The 21,024-nt window shown below is 43.5% G+C and overlaps 1 protein-coding gene across 1 annotated transcript; it reads left to right on the forward strand.

The window, feature by feature from the left end:
- Positions 1-9,615: 9,615 nt before the first annotated feature.
- LOC144121538 (uncharacterized) lies at positions 9,616-21,024 on the forward strand. Its single transcript, XM_077654799.1, has 4 exons — positions 9,616-9,775; positions 13,347-13,408; positions 16,268-16,357; positions 19,292-21,024. Exons 1-4 carry the CDS (start codon positions 9,709-9,711, stop codon positions 20,744-20,746), a joined length of 1,674 nt encoding a protein of 557 aa, XP_077510925.1. The 5' UTR covers positions 9,616-9,708; the 3' UTR covers positions 20,747-21,024.

Raw genomic sequence — 21,024 nt, forward strand, 5'->3', positions numbered from 1 at the left:
TGGAAATCTTTGGTACTGTTCGATTCCAAATTATGAAGGTTCCACTATACTATATGGATGCAAAGGGATCTTTAGACTGCTATACGAAAAATCATAAAGAAATTACGGCCGCAAAAAGCAGCGAACATTAAAGAAAACAGCCACCATAAGCCTGGTCCAAACGAGCAACTTGATTTATAGCTGCACCTCGGCAAAGGTATGATAATTAGTTTGATTTTAAATCTTATACGCTGCTAATCTATTCGGATGGACTGCACGTGATTTGTGACTAATATCAAGCGATTCTTTGTTTTTCAAATGCATCATAAGTACTGTCGATTTACCTTTCTTCTACTGTCAATTTCTGGACCTCCTGCGGCCACTTTTAGTTAGATATTAGTGACAGTATCACTTGGTGGCAATGCCGACGCTGTCCCTGTGAAGCAGCAGTGGGTGAAGCTTCCATCCTGCAGAAGTGCCACCCACGCACCCAAATTCGCCTTCCAGCATCGCCACCAACAGCCGCCCACCTATTTCAACCGTAAACAAGGCTTAATTGCTTGAAGCAACACCGCATCCCACCTTCACCCACCAATTTAAAGCATTCGTTCAGGTAAAGGAGTTGAAGATTTTATTATTATTGTTATCATGTGCAAATACTGTTGGCCGTGAGGCCCTTATAGTGATGGGGTGTGACATGTGAGGAGTGACATGTTCACTTGCAATTATACAAAAATAAAAAGTTCATGTCTATCTACAAAATTACATATCTTGCAACGTAATATTTTATTTTAGAGATGCAGTGCTAAAAACAATTCCCCTAAAAACCAGTTAATTCGCACAAAATATAAAAATGAAGAAATTTGCTACATATACGCTTTTGACCTTAGGTGAGGTACAATCATCAACAGTAAATCCTACTGGTAACACATCAACCTAGCATCACGTTTTATGATCGTTCCGTGTACTTTTTAAACATCTGTACAGACCTGTTCTCCCCTCCGAATGGTGTCTACTATGGTGATGATTAGATTGGAAGTGGCAGCGGTGAAGCCAAACAATCGAGGGTTTCTCTCTAACTTTCGTACTTTCGATCGTACGGTTTGGTGTATTTGGTACATTGTATGGTTGCACTTCGGTTCAATATAAAGAATATTTCAACCTCACCATCCGATAAGCGGCCGCACCCCAATTATCTCCTCCTGTTAGCTTCCACTCTATTGCCAGTCAAATATGCACAACCTGTTTTAAAATATTTGCAAGAACGCTCAAACTATGCAGACATGTAACAAAACGTTTGGCCGCAGAACATTCTGCAACAGTTTATAATTACTTTGGGGTTGGTGTAAAAGTTCTACGCGACAGCGTACACAGGTCGTTCAGTCGAAAAACCGTAGGCGTTGTAGTAATTGTTGTCGGCACCGCGTGTCGGAAATATTCAGGTGGAGCGTAAAAATCAGAGGACACGCACATGTAATTAATGAAAAAAAAACTGGTCTTTGAGCCAGGAATCTAACAAGGGCCTTTCGAATTTGAGACGCGGGCTCTTCCACTCCGCCACGACGGCCCTTTTTTTTTCTTTATTGCATGGAAATAGTGTCGAAAAGAAGTCTAAACATGCTTACGCCACAAAACACCAGGCCACCTTACCCCAGCATGACCCCTCCTTCCAAAACATCAAAAGTCTGGGAGGCACACACGTGAATCCAGATAGGAGAGCCAGCTAGGCGGCTCTTGCAGGGCAGAATGTACTCCCCGCACGAAAGAGCATTGTTCACGAAACAAAGGTTTAGACGTCCGTGGTGATTCGGTCTGGCCGTCCATCATGCGGCTCTTCCAGAAACTAAATAGTCCCAGCAGCATAAATAGATCATATGGCACAACAGGGCTTTCCTCCACAGGAAAAAACGGATACTGTAGGATGTGATGTATAAGTCCTTCTTAGTTGTTCGTTGTAATATATCGCAGAAGAACACAGCATCAATGCACAGAATATAACAATTATTGATTGTCTATGGTGTGCTGCACAGGCGCCAGTTCACCGACCATGGCGCAAGCATCTCCTTAGCCAGCCTTCACAGGCAACGTAGATGTGTGCAGTTTAAAGAAGAATGTTTTTTGAAGCAGAAGAAATGCACATTCGCCTAACATGTTTTAAAACACATATGTCAAGGAACTCCACAAAAGGTTGCCGATACAATGGCACAGGGAACAAATGCTACTTTAGTGCCAGAGTCAGCTGCCTTCTCGAGAGGCTATACAGGTAGTCTAAAGAAAAGCGCACATTGAGCAAATTGAAGGTATCAGCAACTTTCTTAAGGAATTTCCATAAAGGCCCCTCACGAGTGTGTCCAGTCGGTGCGAATAGGAAAGGCAAATGAGCACTGACATGCCTAATAAGTGCACCTACTAAAAAATGGTGGTTTGACGATTTGAAAGAGAAAAAAAACGTGAAAGAAGCTGATGCACGATTTAGTGACGAGGGCCAATTCTACCAGACTCTAGAGAAAGAAATAGGTTATCGCGACGAGTGAGTTTCCTTTGGGAACGTCATATGAATGTAGCAAATATTCTGTACATCACCTGCACTTTAGTCCTCGCGCAGTGGAGAACCTGCAGCACATAGGCAAGTTTTGCAAATAAAAAATGTTGCAGACTTGAGCCCAAGCAAACACTGACAGTTCCCTACCCATCCAAGCCTGGCTTTGTCGCCTCATGGAGACTATCTGTGAATTCCAGTAGGCTGCACTGTTGCGAAATTGGTGAAGGGGAACCCCTAGGTACTGAAGGGTCCCACAGTCCCCGCTTATGCCATCATAATGACTTGGCGTTGTACCCCAATGGCCTAACCGAAAATCCTTTGATTTATCAAGATTAAGAGCCGCACCTGATAGCGCACAAAACTGTTCAGTCAAATTGAATGGCTCAAGCACACTAGTTTGTCAGAACAAAAAAGGGCGGCATCATCTGCAAAGGCTAAAGTCATAATATCACATTGCGCCAGAGAAAAGCCACGAATAGGTGAGCAGTTAATAATACTGAGGCAAAAGGCTTCAAGATATAGGGCAAACAAGGCGATAATTCCGATAATGGACAGCCTTGGTGAACAGATAATTTCAATGGAATAGTTTTTGTTAGCTCTTCGTTAACAATTAGCTTTCCATAGGACTCCTTTATAGCAGTCTTATGCCTCTAAGCAAACCATCTACAATATTTGCATGATCTAAGACCGCAAACAACAAATCATGCCGAACTTTGTCACAGGCACTACTGAACGTCACTCCACCACGACGGCTCATTTCGAATGCTCATTCATGTTCAAACGTCGAGCACTGGGCCACGGTCGCTCGACGTTTGAATGTCAGGTGTGTCTAGTGAATGCGCGGGTTTCGTAGAAACGTATCTTCGAGATCTGAGCTGAGGCGTACATGAGTAATTATGAGCATGTAATTTACAGATGTCGAAATTAAGCGAGTAACATGTGTATCAGAGAGATTTCCACCCGTGCATGGCGTGCATTCATAGCGCCACCGTGTTGCAGCCACTGCAACCTCCCTTCGCCATGCACGATGCGGGCCCGGCAGATGGCGCGAAGGTAGGCGACCTTCTGCGTCGTATACTCGCGGACAGCTTTTTGTGGCTATGCTGCTGAAGCTACGGGCGCACGCTGCCAGCTTAAACGCCCCCTCCCTCCCTCGTGAGAGCATGATAAGAACATGCTTGTGAAAGCCTTGCGCCTCTCCCTCGTAGCTTCGACTGCATAGCCACAAAAAGCTACCCGCTAGTATAGTAGCGTCGTTCGCTTGTAAACAGGTGTGATGGAACCACAGCCGTCTACGAGTGCTAGTGTGGAGCAGAGTCTATGTTGTTTCCAGAGGCCCCCTAAAGACTCCGAGCGGTTTGTCCAACAGGCAAGATGATGGCGTCCCGTGTACTTCTTGGCAGCGCTGCAATACGCTGCAGCGTTGCACTCTTAAGGGCGAACCTTAAGCGTCCTCGAATTTTTTTTAGACTTGAGTTATTACAGATCGTAACGCTGTCTTTTTTGCGCTAGAGCTCACCTCTTTTTATACCGAGCTGCCGATGTCATGTTTCAGTGCAATACAAAACATACCCATGTTTGGTATTGCTAAATATATCGTTCAAAGATGTCATCGAAAATATCCAACAGGAAAGTGCGTATAGTATTAACAACATTACGCCAAAGCACAGTCACTCTCCTAGCGCGCAGAACCGCCTTGAAGGAGCTGCTTCCTTTATGTCAGTTGAATTTTGCGGCACCGAATATACTTTCTTCATCACCTTGCGGACAACAAGCCAATTGGTGGCTCTTCAAATTCCAATGCAGCTCGGCAAAATCTGTCATAAAGCGTACATATAATCACCGACCTCTCAACCGAGATATTAGACACCAGCACCACTTCACATGCATCACTGCTCATAAACTGTACTGCAATATATTCGCGTCTATCAGGAGGCAGACAAGCCAATCGCAAGCTGAATAAGTGCTCACTGCAATATTGTTGACTGTTGTCAAAGGTGCTCAACCAAACAGTGGCGAAGAAATTTTGGTATAGCAGGATGAGTACGAAACATGTTGACAGCACTCTGAGCATTAAATTAAGATTATGAGAAAAATGGGACAAATTGGAGACGAAGAGAGCTACTACCGGATGCCTTACGACATCATTACAAGATAAACACCGTTTAGTTGAGGAGATACGAGATAATTGAGCGCCAACAGAAAGGGTGCCGGTGACGCTTTCATACAGGATGTTTCACCTAAGACGCCACAGAATTTTTTAAAACGGTGTTTTTTTGGGGGTTAGAAGAGCGCTTTTCTTTCAGGATAGCATTTTCAGCGCTGTATTACATCAGAATACAGCTAAGACGTGCTAATTATCAGGTTGGTTAACAAATATTAAATGGTTTGTTTTTAACTACTACTGTTCGGCTCCTTTATTATTGAGAGGCGTGAACCAAGGCTTAAGTAACATTGATATTAGTTTTAAAATTGCGAAAATGCGGTTACCATCGGCGCAGTGGCCCAACAAACTTTGGCTATTTTTTTGAGTTACGTGCACTGGAGAAGTTGCTTTGTCTGCAGGCTTCTCGCAAGCGCGTGTATTCTGGCGCGAGGTAGCAAAATTTTGTCGGGCTCCAGCGCCGATGGTAACCACGCTTTAGAAATTCTAAAACTGATATAAATATTAAATACGCTAGGCTACACGCCTCTTAATAATTAGTGAGCCTAACAGTAATAATTGAAAAGTTTACCCTTCAAAGTTAGTTAACCTGCCTGCTTGTTAGCATATCTTAGCTGTATTCTAATGTGCTACACCGCCGACAATGCTATGCCGAAAAAAGTGCTCTTCTAATTCAAGACGACTATCTTTTTTTTTAATTATGCAAAGTCTTAGTGGAAACACCCTGCATATAAGTGTACGTAAGATAAAAGAAGTACTCCACAACTAAACACCAATACATCCTGTCACGTTAAGTGTAAAAGTCCCGGATGACTGCGATAATATCCCTCCGAACAGACAGATTAAATACTGAAGGGTGCGTGCAAACATTGCACACGTGCTCAAAGCACAGCTCCAACCAATATGCATCTTGTGGAAAGGACGTGGTGCTTCGTATTTCCATGTCTCGTGGTATTTGATAAAATAGGCAGTACGGACGATGTGTGGCAGCAGACCATATCGCTATTGACATGAGCGACTCCACACAAAAAGTAGGTTTGTACGGCATAGCAGTTTCCAAACCGACCTGGCAAAGGCTTTCTCTTGAGAAAATTTAAGGTCATTGAAGGGACCAGATCCGAGTGTGGAAACACACCATCAGGGGGCATTTTAGGGCATGCAGAAAGGTTATCAGTCAGGCGGGCGGCAACTTATGGCGAGCCTTTAGAGATTAATGTATTTTTATGCACAAAATTTTTTAGGAGTGTTCAGATAAGGATGGAAATCCAGGCGCCATGACTTGTTTTCAATTGAATTTTATGCGCGATGAACAAGCGTATCGACACAAAATACTTGGAATTAGTTTCGCAAGATCGCAAAAATATGATAGAATTTGATCGGTGCTTACAAAAACCTATCACAACCAATTTTATTTAAAATTGCTGTGAAAGGCTTCTAGTGCGGAATGATTCAAAAGGCACACTAAAGAATTCAATTACATTGCTTATGCTCCAAAATCATATTGCTAATAATGGCCACATTTCCCTAATCTTACAAAGTTCATTTCAGTAGGCACTCACAATTAAAAGTGTAACGGCATCCAATGTAACTTCGACCTAATTGCATGTTTTTGTATTTAAGTTAGCACAATCGCATAATCTTAAAACAGAGGGAAAGCATGTTTCCGTTAGTAGGCGTCGTTAGTAAGTGAAAAGATCAATAGGTTTACTTATTCGTACAGCTTGCCTCACTCATGCGAGTCTGAATTTTGCGTTACTCCTGTTGTATTTCAGTATAAATTTTGCTTAGAATGGCGTTTTTAAAATACTTCCAGCTATCACAGAATTCTATCTAAGCATTACGCCATTATTTATGCTTAGACCAAAGGCTAGTGATATTTTAGAGTTGCCTTTGAGCTTGTGGTACTCCAAAATGCAGCAGTAAAGCCTTTATCGGAGAAATGTAGATAATTTGCTCACATGTAGGCAATGTGGTGACGCCTTTGTGCTCAATGACTACTAGCTTTACAGAAAAGTTGAGAAAGTTGACAAAGTTGAGATTTCAGCCACTAAAATTGGAATTCAATGTTGCGCACGAAAATATATTAGGGTGTTGCGGCGTATATTTGAAAAAATGGCTCCTTAAAATGAATATATAATCTGGTCGGAGTCAGTGGTGTCATAGAATTAGTATAAAATACTCATAACCTAATATATAAACAAACACCAACCACAAAAAACGTAAAATTAACATGAGCACAGCAGAGTAAGGAGAGACAATTATTTAGTGATAACTGGGGAGAGAACGAGAACTAGGTAACTGATAAATGTTTCAACGTAATAAACCAGGAGAGAATAAGCTAAGCCAAGCACCCAAAAAAAATTGGAAATTCGGTCATAGTGCTGCCCTAAATGCAACCATACCCACCCAGTTCGAAGGCATATTCGTAAGCCTCCCTCTTTTTAAATGGCAATATCTAATAACGGTAGATTATTGACATGCGGTCTCTATGATGCATCTAATATTATATTTAACTCACTATAATACAATACTGTATTTTTTCTGTAGAATTATATTCTACTAAATGTCTTAGAGAAACTTTAAACATAATGGGTAGATAACTTGTTTCTATATGCGAGTCAAGGTCGCAGATTTTGCGCAATTTTAAACAATACAACACTGAAAAAAAAGTCAATTTATCGCTCGCAACGCCGACGACGACGCCCGACTTTCTGCACAACGGAAGCATTAGCGCTCTCGCTTTAAGACAAGTGTTCTAAATTAAGACCTGGGTGCTCTTTTTGCTCGTTCAGAAATTTTAAATGGCAGTTAATTCCAGCATTTAAATACCTTCAAAAATATTTAAGAAGCCATTTCTGGCGAAGCGTTCGTGCTGTTTTGTGGCGTGTGTTGGTTTCTATCATTAGAAAGCGTCGATAGGGGTTGGAACTGTAGCAGTAATCTATCAGCAGCAGGTTTGCTTAATTGGCAGTTCTTCTGATCCTGCACCTCATGTTGCTCTCAAATCCGTGTTGCGACATGCCCAGTTAATTAAATTGTGGTCACAATTCGCCATCGTTGTCTTGCTTGTTCGCTTTGTCAAATTAGCTTTTGATATGTTAAGTGTCACCGTAAGGTCTGGGTTCTCATACATGGATGGTGTGCACGGAGGACCTTCATTGCTTCATTCTCAAGAAACCCCTCCCTCTTGCGTGGATTCTTCACAATCTTTTTTCAAAAGTCCGGCATAGTTGAATTGTGCATCCACTGATAATCGCGCCAACGTATGTGAGCGAAGGCATTCCTCAACACACAAAAATAGTTCTGAAGTTTAAGTTGCTCTTTACAAAAATGCACCCTTTGTCGTGGTCGAAAGTAGCCGGAAGCATGAAGTGCATTCCGGTGCAGGCGTAGCACGTACATTCTAGAGACTGAACTTTGCTGCAAGGCAAGGCGCGGTTTCGGCAAAATTCAACCATGCAGTATAACACATGCGCGTGAATGCAACGTCTCGTGTGGAGCCATGGCGCAATCCCTCGACGCGGCACGGCACCCGTTGCAAACATTGAGGGCGGAGCAAGGTTTAAGACAAATGTAGGAAAAACAGAAAAAAAGCTATATGTACACAATCTACAAAGGTATATTTTTAAATGTTCGAGAACACAGTGCATCAGGGATAATTTTTGTTAGGAAAATATAGATGAAATTCAAATCATTTATGTCAAACCTGATTTCTACAACGATTAACGAATTGATGTTATAAGCACTGTACACTGTTAAGGTTTTAAAGAAAAATGTATTGCCACGATGCTTGCGAGGAAATTAACCTCGTTACTCATTCCTACACTTAGGGTTTTCCTCAAAGCCGCGGCTACATTTTTTGTTCGTACAACCAGCTAACACATATTAATTTATCCAAGTTGTCAGGCGTGGAAAGCTTTAAAGGTAAAGTCGTCGTGCTGCCGCAAACACCTTTACCAGTTTTTACAAGCACCTGGTAACAAACATTAAGTAGCTAATCTCAACGTGTTGCTCCCTGAATATAAGTCGAGCTTCAATTTTCGGCTCCTTTCGTCTTTTCGCTTTGATGGAAGGATAGGAGCAACTTTCACGAACTGAAACTCGGGATCAAACTGATTTGAGTAAAGCGCATTTTTTGGCAAGGACCGCGCTGTCGTCAAAGATAGAGAGGTATTTAGATACGCCTCACTAAGGCAGATATCTAAATGTGCATCTTGTTCCGTGTTACTGGAAAAACATTTTAAAGTTATATCTGATAACGGAATGGCTGTTTAAAATTTCATTTCGAAACTAATGCTTTCAAAACCACGCCATATCTGTCACCATTGCTTGCTGTGACCAAGCGAGCGCACAAAGCCAGTTCCGGAAGAGAAAAGTGCTCATGAGAAAGGACTTCTAATCTTCATTCGTAAAAACACGGGCTATAGCGATAGATAGTGTAGTCATATCAGTGGCAGGATTTTTTTTTCTTGAGTTTTTGGAGATTTATTTTCGTGAAGTTATCGTCCTGTACAAAATCAGAAGTACAAGAACGCAACAAGTTAGTAAAGCAGTGTTGCCATAAATATCCAGGATGACACAGGAAATCCCCAACATATTATTCCGTGCAGGAAATGTGACCAATATAGTTGTTTTCGAACTTATCAGAGGAATGACTCTGCCGCTCTTGCGCGGAAACCGCATTGAACATGCGGCGTATAAGCAACAGAAGGCAATGTGTTATTAAGTGCTCGACTGCTATCTCATCTTTTTTTGGACTGAACGCCGCATTGCTGCCGCCAAATCTACCGGCAAACTTCCACAGATTTTTTGTTATCGCCTAGAAAGAGCTATCACGCACAGTCGGCGACAACTACCTTTACTGCTGCTATCGATTCCATTGTCATAATTGTCAACACGCTGATGCTGGCTTTAGCAAATATGCATTGCTCACAGTGAGCAAGCCACTTATATGCCCCCAACCGCTGTTCTCTCTCCTAAGTGATTGTTGGATGCTGTCCCCCTTCAGCGCAGCTGGTTGGAAATGCGCCTCTCTTTGGTGACTCTCGTTTTGGCAAGCCTTTTCGTTGCCTTGGTTAACGCCAGAAGAGGTAATGTTTTCTCTGCGGTTGTCTTACAGCTGTTACCTACTCGTCGCCGCGATTAGACTGGGGCGCTTGTACAACCTGGTAACAAGGCACTTGAAGTAGCAAAGAGTGCATGTGAAACAGAAAAGCATTGAAGAAGAATTGGCCGCGTCTGGGAAGCACTACGTGTATTAAACTAGGCATATCCGCAACGAAAGACAAATGGTGAAGCATTCTCTACTAAAAAGAGATTTATAAGAATATCACCTGCGGGAAATATGTTAACGTGAATCTGAAAAAAAAAAGAGTTTTCTACATGGGAAATTACCGTTGTCAGAGAAAGTGTTTATGTAAAGGTTAAACTATTGCTAAATTCTCTCCCTGACTATTTGCACTGCGAAAGACAGTCCAGCATGTGAGGCTTTGTTCCTTCTGTGAGTAAGCGCATCCTTTGTTCTTGATGTGGAAAACCTGAACTAACGTTCTATACAAATTCTAGCTTACGATGGCAGCTTACGACTTTTTCTTTTTATAGTAAAGCTGAGATTTTATTCAGCCTTGAATAAAAGAAATGAGCAGAAACCTTAATTCTTTAATGAGAAAAAGATGTCAGAAAGAATGGTATCATGTAGCGACTTCGAGAAGCAGATCCACTCTGTTCTCTCTTAGACCGTTAATGTGATCAGGCTTCGCCATGCTTGATGTTTCGCTAGTGGCAATAAACTGGGATTTTAATGCAAGCACCAGTTTTGAGTAAATTAAATTTGTCTCGAAATATTTTCCGGACTGTGAAACAATTTATGGCACAACGAAAGTATGACTGCTTCTTATGACTGTAAACAATGGTACTTTCCTAATGACATTATGAAAATTCGTGCAGTAGATAGTGAATTTTAGCTTTTCTTTTTTATAATATAATGATTGTAGGTAGTGGCAGCTTGCAGAAGCAAGGCACTTTTTTTTACAAGTTGTCTAAGCTATATTTCTCCCAATTTCCTGTGCTTTGAAGAATACAAGACTGGAGTACAAGTTCAGTGTCAGCGCACAGATATGCCGTTCATCGCTTTAGTCTGTCGTCATAATATCATGGCGTTATCTTCGACTCCTTCACATTGCAAGCCTCTTGAAATATAAATTCTTGTTAACAATGAAGTACTATATCGGCATATTTTGTTTTAGGAATAGAAAGAAAAGAGCTTGCGTTGGAACGACCTTCCAGAACTTCAGGCAGTTTTTTGCAGCATGATTTGTTTCTAGGCCGAGGCGTTAGAGAAGCGGCTTAGATCACTCGCACAGTGTTCAAAGGTAATATAGGTGAATTATTAGGGCACTATGACCGGTTGGCTCTTTAAAAATCTCCCGGCTATATCGTAACTTGAGAAACACTACAGAGATCCATATAACGTTTTTCTAATGTTGATTACGCTCATTTTTTTTAACAAGAATCTGGGTGGGTGCCCTGGCCGACGTCGCAAACAGCATCACGGCCGTCGTCGTTTAGCTCTAATACCCCTGTCACACGGTCACCTCAAAAGTCTTTGAGAATCGGGTTTCTATATTCAAAGGCGTAAGGAGTGCACCTACACGGCACAAATGTTGTGTCTTTGCCGCTAAGGGCCTTGAAGGCGAAGGCGCCCGTCCGAGACCTTTGTAGCCCAAAGGCGCGGCCTTCGTGAACCTGCGATCGCAATGGCGTGCAACGTCAAAAAGTAAAAGCAATTAAAAAACATTAGTTGAAGTTAACAACGTCTGAAAACATCTTTAAAAAAATACAAAAGGTGTGTATGGCTTGGCTTTTTTACGGGTGTTTATATTTTATGCCCAGATTTCAAGACAGCAAAAATTGTTGCAGCAACACCGAGTGCGCCTGGTGGCCAAGGCAATACACAAAATCTGCTGTTGCTGATGAGCGCATATATTCTAGTTCTTTTAAAAAAGCAATTAAAATAAATAATTGTCTCAGCCTAAAGAATGAACAGAATACCCCTCTTTAATTTTAAGACACCCATTTCAGCCGCCTCTTGCGCAGCACCGGGTGCGAAGCCTCAACGGCAGTTCCACCTTTGGGCTGCACCGTGTAGCTGCGTCGCGGCTCCTTTGAGCTTCCGCTCTTTTGGTGAAAAGATATGCATTTGCAGGAAAGGCCTTCGAGGAATGCCGTTTAACAGGGGTATAAAACATTCTTTTCCAACAGGCGACGTATATAGACTCGGGCAGAATATTTGCAGTGAACTGAGGTGGTTTAAATTGCCCTCTTTGTCGAATGAAGCCTGACCGGTAATGTCAAAACTTGGCAGGTCGTTGCGAAAAAACCCGCAACTGAGAATTTCTTCTCCTGCTTTAATGTCTCCAGCCGGCCTGACGGCCTAAGGACTGGCATTTCTTGCTGAAAATAACCAAAAACATTTGTGGCACCAGTCCACGCTGCGAAGGTGGTTGGACAGCGAAGCTGTAAAACGACACCCAATTACCCATTGCGACGTCACTTGAAAATTCACACACGTGGCTCTCCAAATTCTGAAACCAGAGTCAAGTGAGATATACTTATAAGTTGCACTTATAAGTCTCCCTCTTATATATGACAGCGTGGAGACGTCACTAAGTGATTTGTATGCTGTTGGGTACTTTTCCACTCGGAGTAGCTTACGCAACCGTAACCATTACCGGGAAACACACGCGGGGAGAAGGAACGTGTTTCGCATTGTTTGCAGGCGCCGTTATCATAGATTTTGCGGTCAGCACTTCCCACGAGGGCTTCGAATGACGTTGACCCCTTTCGAAGCAGCTACAAACCTAATGTTTACCGGAACGCACCGGACAGTGCTCCCATTGTTCAAACGCAGCTTATCATCCATCACGTGGTTTTGGTGCTTGTTTTGTGGTTTTTCTTCCTTCTTTTTTCTTTTTTTTGTTTTTTCTCTAAACTAGTATTGAGCTGTATGCTGTATGCCATATTTCAAAGGAGATGTGCTGTTTGCGTACAATTTTTAGCCTGGCGTTTTTTGCTTACCACGACATGAAATTGTTTATGACGACACGTAAATTTCCTTGGACGGTAAAGGTATACGACTTCGCTGTAAAACACTAAATGGCTCAGTTTCTTGCCGGGTCAGATAGATTTCCCGAGCCGAATTTATCTGCTTGTGGATGATTTTACTCAAGTACGCAAATAACCAACTCTCGGCAGCTATCACTGACGTTGCCGGAGCCAGAACGATAGGGTCTTTAACCAGAAAGTTTTGTGTATGGCAGTTTCAACATTTTTATTTTCTTTGTAGCGTGTCCCCGATGCAAAGCACAGTTATAGTGCACAGTAACAATTTACCATTTCTTGGTATTCCTACAAATATAATCAACCTGAAATTTCGTTCCATGAGAATGAAACTAAAAAAAATAAGTAAGCGCCTTGACGACAACAAGTGCTTCCGATCCAATACGCGAATAGGATATAATTGAATCGCCCATCATAGGAGCTGTTGACAGCTGTTGTGGAAAACGGATTGACAGCAGCTGTGAAAACCCTAAATTGAAGCGCGTTAAGCAATGCAGATTAGCATGCTATGAATACGGTGCAAAAATTCACTGTGCATTCTAGGTTCCGGAAGGCTGGGCAGACGCAAGGACAAAGGGCGAGACGATCACCGTTCAGGCATCAGGGTAAGTGTTTCAGACAGTGTAACAAAATGCTACGTGAAATACACAGCAGATATTAAAATTTGGAAAGTGAATAGGACTGCTGGACAGGAAGAAATAGAAGGGGCGCTATGACAGAGCACATGAACTGCATGATAAGGCAAGGGATGAACAGGTAAAGAAGTGCGAGGCAAAAATAGTGCAGATAGGCGCTTACTGGCCATGCGTCTTGATGATGCGAGGTATGATTACTACGAAGGTAGTTGCTAAACTTATAGAGGAAATCATTGCAAACATGGTTCATGGGGGTTTAACGTCCCAATGCGACTCAGGCTATGAGAGACGCCGTAGTGAAGGGCTCCGTAAATTTCGACCACCAGGGGTTCTTTAACGTGCACTGACATCATATCGCACACGGGCCTCTAGAAATTCGCCTCCACCGAAATTCGACCGCCGCGGCCGGGATCGAACCCGCGTCTTTCGGGCCAGCAGCCAAGCACCATAACCACTCAGCCACCGCGGCGGCCCCGAAGTCACTGCAAACACATTGACGATTTCACTCAACTATGTTTCGTAGTTAAGTTTGATCATAGCGTTCAAGAAAGAAAGCTGATAGCAAAATAAATGATTGGATGTTTATATGTGGTGCGAAAGAATGCTGTGGAAGAATAGTTTCAAGTGCGTTGGTGATATTTTAGCTGATACTTAGTACCACTCTAGTACTCCAAGACCTAGTGCAAGTAATAGGCACTGAAGGAAGCATATATAATTCTTCCAAATACGCGGAATATCACTTTTCAGTAAAAGAGCGGATACCTGTGCAGAAAACGAAGCGCATACGAGCAAACAAAAAGCAATGAATTAAATATAGCTATTGTGAGAACAAGATGTTTCCACAAGTGCACTATTTTAACTTCGACTGAGATTTTTCAGCTGTGAATTCTGGGTCTCAATATACTGGTAGTGCTTTTTTCCCTACACTTCACGTACGTTCCTCGCTCTGGTAAGTGTGAAAATTACAGATAAGCATAAAATGAAACAAACCTGAGAAACGCGATTGTTACCACCAAAGTCACAGCTTTGAATAATGTTGGCTGAAAAGATCTATACATTATACTCCCAGTTTAGCAGTCACGAAATTGTTTATTTCTTCTATATGATAGGCAGTAAAATTGCAAAAAGATATCAACAAAAATTGGCAGGAATTGCTTCCATAGTCCTGTCAAGCTCCGTGGACCAAATTCGTGCCGGCTTGAATGTATACACTACACCTCTGCTGCAGGGAAATAAGTTATCGCTGCGAGAGGCGCCACACCCTTCACTGAACAAGCGCTTACAAGAACGTATGAACAGCTTAAAGAATGAAAATGGCCTATCTTATCAGGTGAAGCATTGTCTAGGGTGTGAGGTGATGTAAAAGAAGCGCACAGCATTGTTTCAGCAGGCACGTGTACTTTACACCTAAAAGAATCATACAACGCGGAAAATGGCTGAGGCTTTCCATATGCCAAAGGACCAAAAGTGCATCAGCAGAGCATCGCTTTTTCTAAGCGCCAGCGAGATTCCTTTCATTGAGAATGCTTGCAGGCAGCGTGCATGTCTGGGTGGTTTTTGTTCCTTTGATATTGTGCTGACATAGTTTATTTGTATAATAACTATTCATGCCTTTGAGTGTTCCTCTATATTTAGGAAGGTTTTAGCGAATAAAGGTTTCAGTTGCATGTCACCGCTTGTCCCGTTTCTTCATTTCTCTGGCCCCACGTTTTTTTGCGCTGTTTTACAGTGAACATATACCAGCTAGCCAAACTCAACCTTTCCCTCAAGCTGTAGCTGTAGTAAAAGGCAACTGTGATCTCACCTATAAGGCATGCCACACAAAATCAGTATATTAACTCGGTGACCTCCGTGTCATGCGCTTCGAAAAATTACCTTGTGTACTGACGATGACGGCGAAAAACTAGCGCCAGTTGATGAGACTGCCAAGACTTATGAGCCATGACCTCTGATATCAGGCAAGAAGGCAGGGTTTTCTGGGCCTGGCTGAACCTTTTCCGGTCGCCAATTATCGAATTTCTTGATTATGTTAGAGCCATATAAAATCTGCCACACGAATGAACCGCGGCGCTGCGCTGAACGCGTTGAATAGTCGTGGCAGCACGCTGTGCGAGGTCGGAGTGAGCTTTCGCCTTAAATAGCCGTTCAAAAAACTACGCTTTTCTCGATCTAAAGTTTGAGTATCTTTTTCATAAACTATTCTGACGCTTAGCATCATTTTCGATTAGCTGAGAATATTTTTCGATATGCATTATTCGACTCGTTGCGCGAATGGAAAACATGGGTATTCGAGTGGATATTCCCGTATTTCGAATATTCACTCAGCCTCAGGTGTCACCCAAACTTCTGCCCTCAGTCGTACCTAGCCGACGACAGCAGCGCTAACGTATCTTGCCTTCGTCATGTATCGGTGTTCGAATATACCGAGAGTCTGCTGCACATCAGCATGATCCTATTACAAGCCTGCTTTAATCTGATATGTTTCGCCCACAGCCTTAGCATGAGGCAAGGTTACAGAACGTTATAGAAGGTTAGATGATCTGCTCCCATGACCTGCTGGTACAGATCTGGCTCTCAGGCAGTGGAGAATGTTTGCGAGCCTCTAGTGCAATTTTACTGTTCTCTCTCTTGTGCACTCTCAGCGAAACATAACAAAATGTTGCCATTGAGAACGCTGTGAGATGAAGGATAGTTCCAATCCACCTAAATGGTTTAAAATACAGGTATCGAGCCTAGCACGTTTTTAATAGCGCAAAAGTTTTTTTTTTGGTTGTGTATACATAATTAAGTCTTGAAATAGCTGTCCTTTTGTCATTTTTTCTTTTTAAGGAGAGGCTTGAAAAATGGAAGGAATGCTCCTACATTTCGCCCGATTCACAAGACCGTAAAATGCATGAGCCGGATGGCAGCCGATGCAAGGTAAGTTTTTGTAGGGTTTAGTTTAGCTAGAGTGTAGCTTTCATCTTTGGCTTTATACATGCTAGAATTTTAGGTTCATTCAACTGTGGTGTCAAAGTTTTTACACTAACCGGTGTCAAAAACTACATTCTTTCATCTCTAACAAAGACCACAAAGAACGAGGAAAAAATTGGAGGACGCTTAAGATTCACCTTTAAAAGTGGAAAGCGAAAGCGTGTTGCAGCACTGCCACGGAGTCCACGGAACGCAATCGCCCGTTCAGCGCGACGCCTTGCCCGTTAGACAAATCGTTCTGCTACGTACAGTGAAACGGACGCGCGGAGCGGCAAACCACGTAGAAGCGCTGCCAGGCGCCTTGCCGAAACGCGCGGGACTCAAATGTCAATCGTAGTTCGTCGGCACATCCTTCTTGACATACCCGATGCCAATAACGCCAGCATAGCTTCCGCGCCGAACGAACGGGCAGCAAGCCGCAGGCTTCGTGGTGAACGCGCTTTGGATGTGCGCTGCGTTGTTCGCCGCTGACCGTGTGATTCCTGCGTGCCCGCACGGTCCAGTGCGCCCGAACGAGACGAGCGGGAGGCGCTAGTGTTCGTGTATATGCTCCCGCAGAGAGCATATACGGGAGAATATACAGGAACACTAGGAGGCGCTGCCGTCGCGCGCCACCTTCTTTTGGGCCAGTGGCGTACATTGCGTGGAGGAGGAGGAGTGCGAGGAGGACGATTTTCCGCTCACGGGGAGATTTTTCGCTCACGGCCGACGCCGACGACACTGGCTTTTCTGCGACACGAGCTCCTTAATGCTGTCGTGTTAAAATTGCCTTGAGAACACAATAATGCAGATTTAATGTAGTCTGTACCAATGTTTTAAAATGACCTCGCATATTTTTTACAAGGCAGTTCAATAAATTCATAAACTTTCTTGCAGAATGACCACCAATAACTTGCAGGGAATGGGCCTGGGGACGAGAGTCGCTATTCAGATTTCTGTCATGTTTATTTCTGCCTATCCGTCAAAATCTTACGCTTTCTAGAATATGAAACAAGGGTATATTGCTTTGTACGTAGATAATTTATTGCAGAACGGAAATTCATGCTCACGTAGAAAACCTAGCATCTTCTATGGTGAACAATGTGAAAATGCAGAGAGGCAAGTGTTGATCTGTCTATATGTTTATTTAAGTGTAACGCTCTTTTTAGCATTACCACAACGTTACTTCTATGCTGACGAATATCTTCCGCAAATCTTTGTTGCAGTAGTCTAACTCCTGCTCGCTCAACTGCATCAGTAGGTCATCTTCACTGCTGCGATGCTCTTTTTTGACTCGCCTCTCTTTATTTTGCTTTCTGAGGAGCTCTCACTCTGATTGCAACAGTTTACCAGTATCCTGCGTGTTTTTTCCTCTTTTCAATCATGTCAAGCAAGTGGCTAGCGAATAACCAGGTTTTACGAAATTTTGTGCGCAAAGCGCAGTTTCGGAATGAAATCGCTGAGTTTGCGACCCTTTTAAATGTTCTTGACGTCTACAACGTACCATTGAAAGAATACGAGGTACTGTTGTCTCTCAGAGATAAAGGAGAGATATTGTCCTTTATTGTCTTCAACTTACGGCCGATACTTAGCGCTTATTCAGATCATGAGAGGGAAAAAACTAGAAGAATAAGAATGGGGTAGAACTCATATGGCGGATTCTCTGAGGTCATGAATGGCTGTCTGTGTTCGTGCTATGTTGAACTGTATATCGTCGGACCAAATGGTTTCTATGGTTTGGTGAAAAGGAGTAGCCGGAGCCTCTATGACGCACCAACCTCTCCTTTATTATTGTTCAAGAAAACAAAAAAAAACATTAGAGTTTACCAGTATCCCTCGAGAGAAAGAATATAGCAGCTATACCTTAGCGGTACTCACCTATGGGGCAGAAACGTGGAGGCTGAAGAAAACGGTTCAGTTTAAGTTAAGAAAAACGCAGCGAGCTATGGAAAGAAGAATAACAGGTGTAACGTTAAGAGACTGTAAGCGGCCAGAGTGGATGAGGAAACAAACGGGGGTTAATGATATCCTAGCTGAAATCAAGAGGAAGAAATAAGCTGGCCAGGGCATGTAATGCGAAGGCCAGGTAATCGTTGGACCTTAAGGATAACGCAGTGTATTTCAAGAGCGGACTACGTAGCAGGGGGCGGTAGAAAGTTATATGGGCGGATGAGATTATGAAGTTTCCAGGATAACGCTGACTGCAGCTGACAAAGTACAGTGGTAATTGCAGCGACATGTGTGCGGCCTTCGTCCTGCAGTGGGCGTAGTGAAGCTGACTATGGTGATGATTCTCTTCAGATATTTACTCATTTGCCTTTTGTGGGTGTCAGTACTAAAACGGTGAAATTGTATCTTTTTTAATTAGACAGTAAGTCAACTGATGAGAAACGCGGTCGAATGTGGCGTGAAAGATACAGGCCATATTAGTAACGCAATACCCTAAGGAATCCTAAAAGCGCTCGCAAACCCTACAATCATTACCGCAGAAAAAGAGGCTTAGGTGTGCATTTCATAAATCAATTTTGCTCAAACAATTCAGCAATAAATGAGTGGAAATGTACAAAAAGGAGCAGAGCACTTCGGTGGACAAACAATGTTTTAGCAATAAAAGTTCATTTTAGGATTCACAGAACGTCCCATGCCTACACCAAAAGCAACAACTTCTCCCATCAAACTGAGGCTAAATATTACTTCTTCTGTTACATTCACAAGCAAATATCTCTTCTTTATGTTTTCCTGTTTAAAAAATGAACATAATATAAAATAATGTTTACACTCTTGCCGCATTCGTTTACAGAATTAGGAAATTTGATGAGTGATTCTGCAAATAATGTCACACAAGAGGAGAAGTGCACAAAACTATTAAAATATTTTTCAAAATGACCATTTTATTCGCAGGTTCCAGGTGTAAAACGAGGAAAATGTTACAAGGGTGTCTGCACAAGAGGTAGAGACCTGAAAACGCTGGCTAAGATCGACGAAGCAATATTAGCCGCAACCACACACCTGAACGACTTCGCCACCGAAATCAAGAAAAGAACCGAGCTGGAAAATCCCTCGCCAACAAGCACGTACCTGCCTGAATCATCCAGTGGAAATCCGGCAACCATTGGTCGTGCTACTACAACATATAGCCCTAACACGAGGGGTCAGCCCCCAATCACGTCCCATTCGTTGACAACTGATGCTCCACCTGCCACATATGGATCGCCTGCAACAACTCCACCTTCCAGCATATATCCGACGACCACTGGCCATGCTACTACCACACATGCTCCTATCACAACAAGGCAGCCACCAAGCTCATACCGTCCGTTGACAACTAATGCTCCACCTGTCACATATGTGCCGCCTGCAACGTCTCCGCCTTCTAGCACATATCTGGCGACCACTGGTCGGGCTGATACCACATGTGTACCTATCACGACCAGGCAACCCCCAATGTCGCATCATCCGCGGACAACTCATGCTCCACCTACCACTTATGGACCGCCTACAACACTTCAGCTTTCCAGCGCATATCCGTCAACTACTGGTCGTGCTGATACAACATATGTGCTACCTATCACGACAAGGCAGCCCACAAGATCGTACCATGGGTTGACAACCGATGCTCCACCTTCCACATACGGACCGCCTACAACACCTCAGCCTTCCAACGTATATACGCCAACCACTGGTCGTACTACCACCGCATATGCTATCACGACAAGGTACCATCCATTGACAACTGATGGTCCACCTTCTACATACGGACCGCTTACAACTCACCTATCCAGCCCATACCCGGCGGCCACTCGTCCTCCTACTAGCATTTACGACGCTGTCACGACAATGGAGCATCTAAGTACATATGCGCTCACAACAGATAGTCCACATACCACGTATGGACTGCCTACTACACCTGAGTCATCCAGCGCATACCCGCCAACCCCTGGTCGTGCTACTACAACATACGGCGCTATCACCACAAGGCAGCAACCAAGCTCGTACAATCCGTTGACAACTGGTGGTCCACCTACCACATATGGACCGTCTACAACTCCTGTGCCATTCAGCGCACACCCGCCAACCATTCGACGTGCTACCAGCATATACGGCCCTATCACGGCAAGGCGGCACCTAAGTACATATCATGCGTTGACAACTGATCGTCCACGTACCACGTATGGACTACCTACTGCACCTGAGTCATCCAGCGCATACCCGCCAACCACTGGTCGTGCTACTACTACATACGGTGCCATCACGACAAGGCAGCACCCAAGCTCGGAAAATCCATTGACAACTGGTGGTCCACCTACCACATATGGACGACCTACCACACCTGACCAATCCACCGCATTGCCATAAACAACTGGTCGTGCTACCTCTGCGCATGAGTCTATCAAGACAGAGAATCCTCCAAGCTCATACGACCCTTTGTCAACTGATTGGTCACCTAGTACACATAGTCCGCCTGCAGCAGTTCAGTAATCCAGCGCTCACCGGCCAACCGCTTGTCGTGCTACCAGCACGCTATCACGACAAGCCAGCCCCCTGCCTCACACCACCACTTGATAAATAATGGTATACCTATCACATATGAAGCGCCTACAACACTTGATCCATACAGCCCACACCCTCCACCC

This window comes from Amblyomma americanum, chromosome 2 (assembly GCF_052857255.1).
Source record: "Amblyomma americanum isolate KBUSLIRL-KWMA chromosome 2, ASM5285725v1, whole genome shotgun sequence".
Taxonomy (NCBI): Eukaryota; Metazoa; Arthropoda; class Arachnida; order Ixodida; family Ixodidae; genus Amblyomma; species Amblyomma americanum.

What these genes read in the sequence shown, in the direction of transcription:
- LOC144121538 (XM_077654799.1), top strand. Translation starts at nt 9,709, where the DNA reads ATGCGCCTCTCTTTGGTGACTCTCGTTTTGGCAAGCCTTTTCGTTGCC. An exon ending in ATCACCGTTCAGGCATCAGG is followed by an intron (nt 13,409 to 16,267) that starts GTAAGTGTTTCA and finishes TTTCTTTTTAAG; the next exon opens with GAGAGGCTTGAAAAATGGAA. An exon ending in CGGATGGCAGCCGATGCAAG is followed by an intron (nt 16,358 to 19,291) that starts GTAAGTTTTTGT and finishes TTTTATTCGCAG; the next exon opens with GTTCCAGGTGTAAAACGAGG.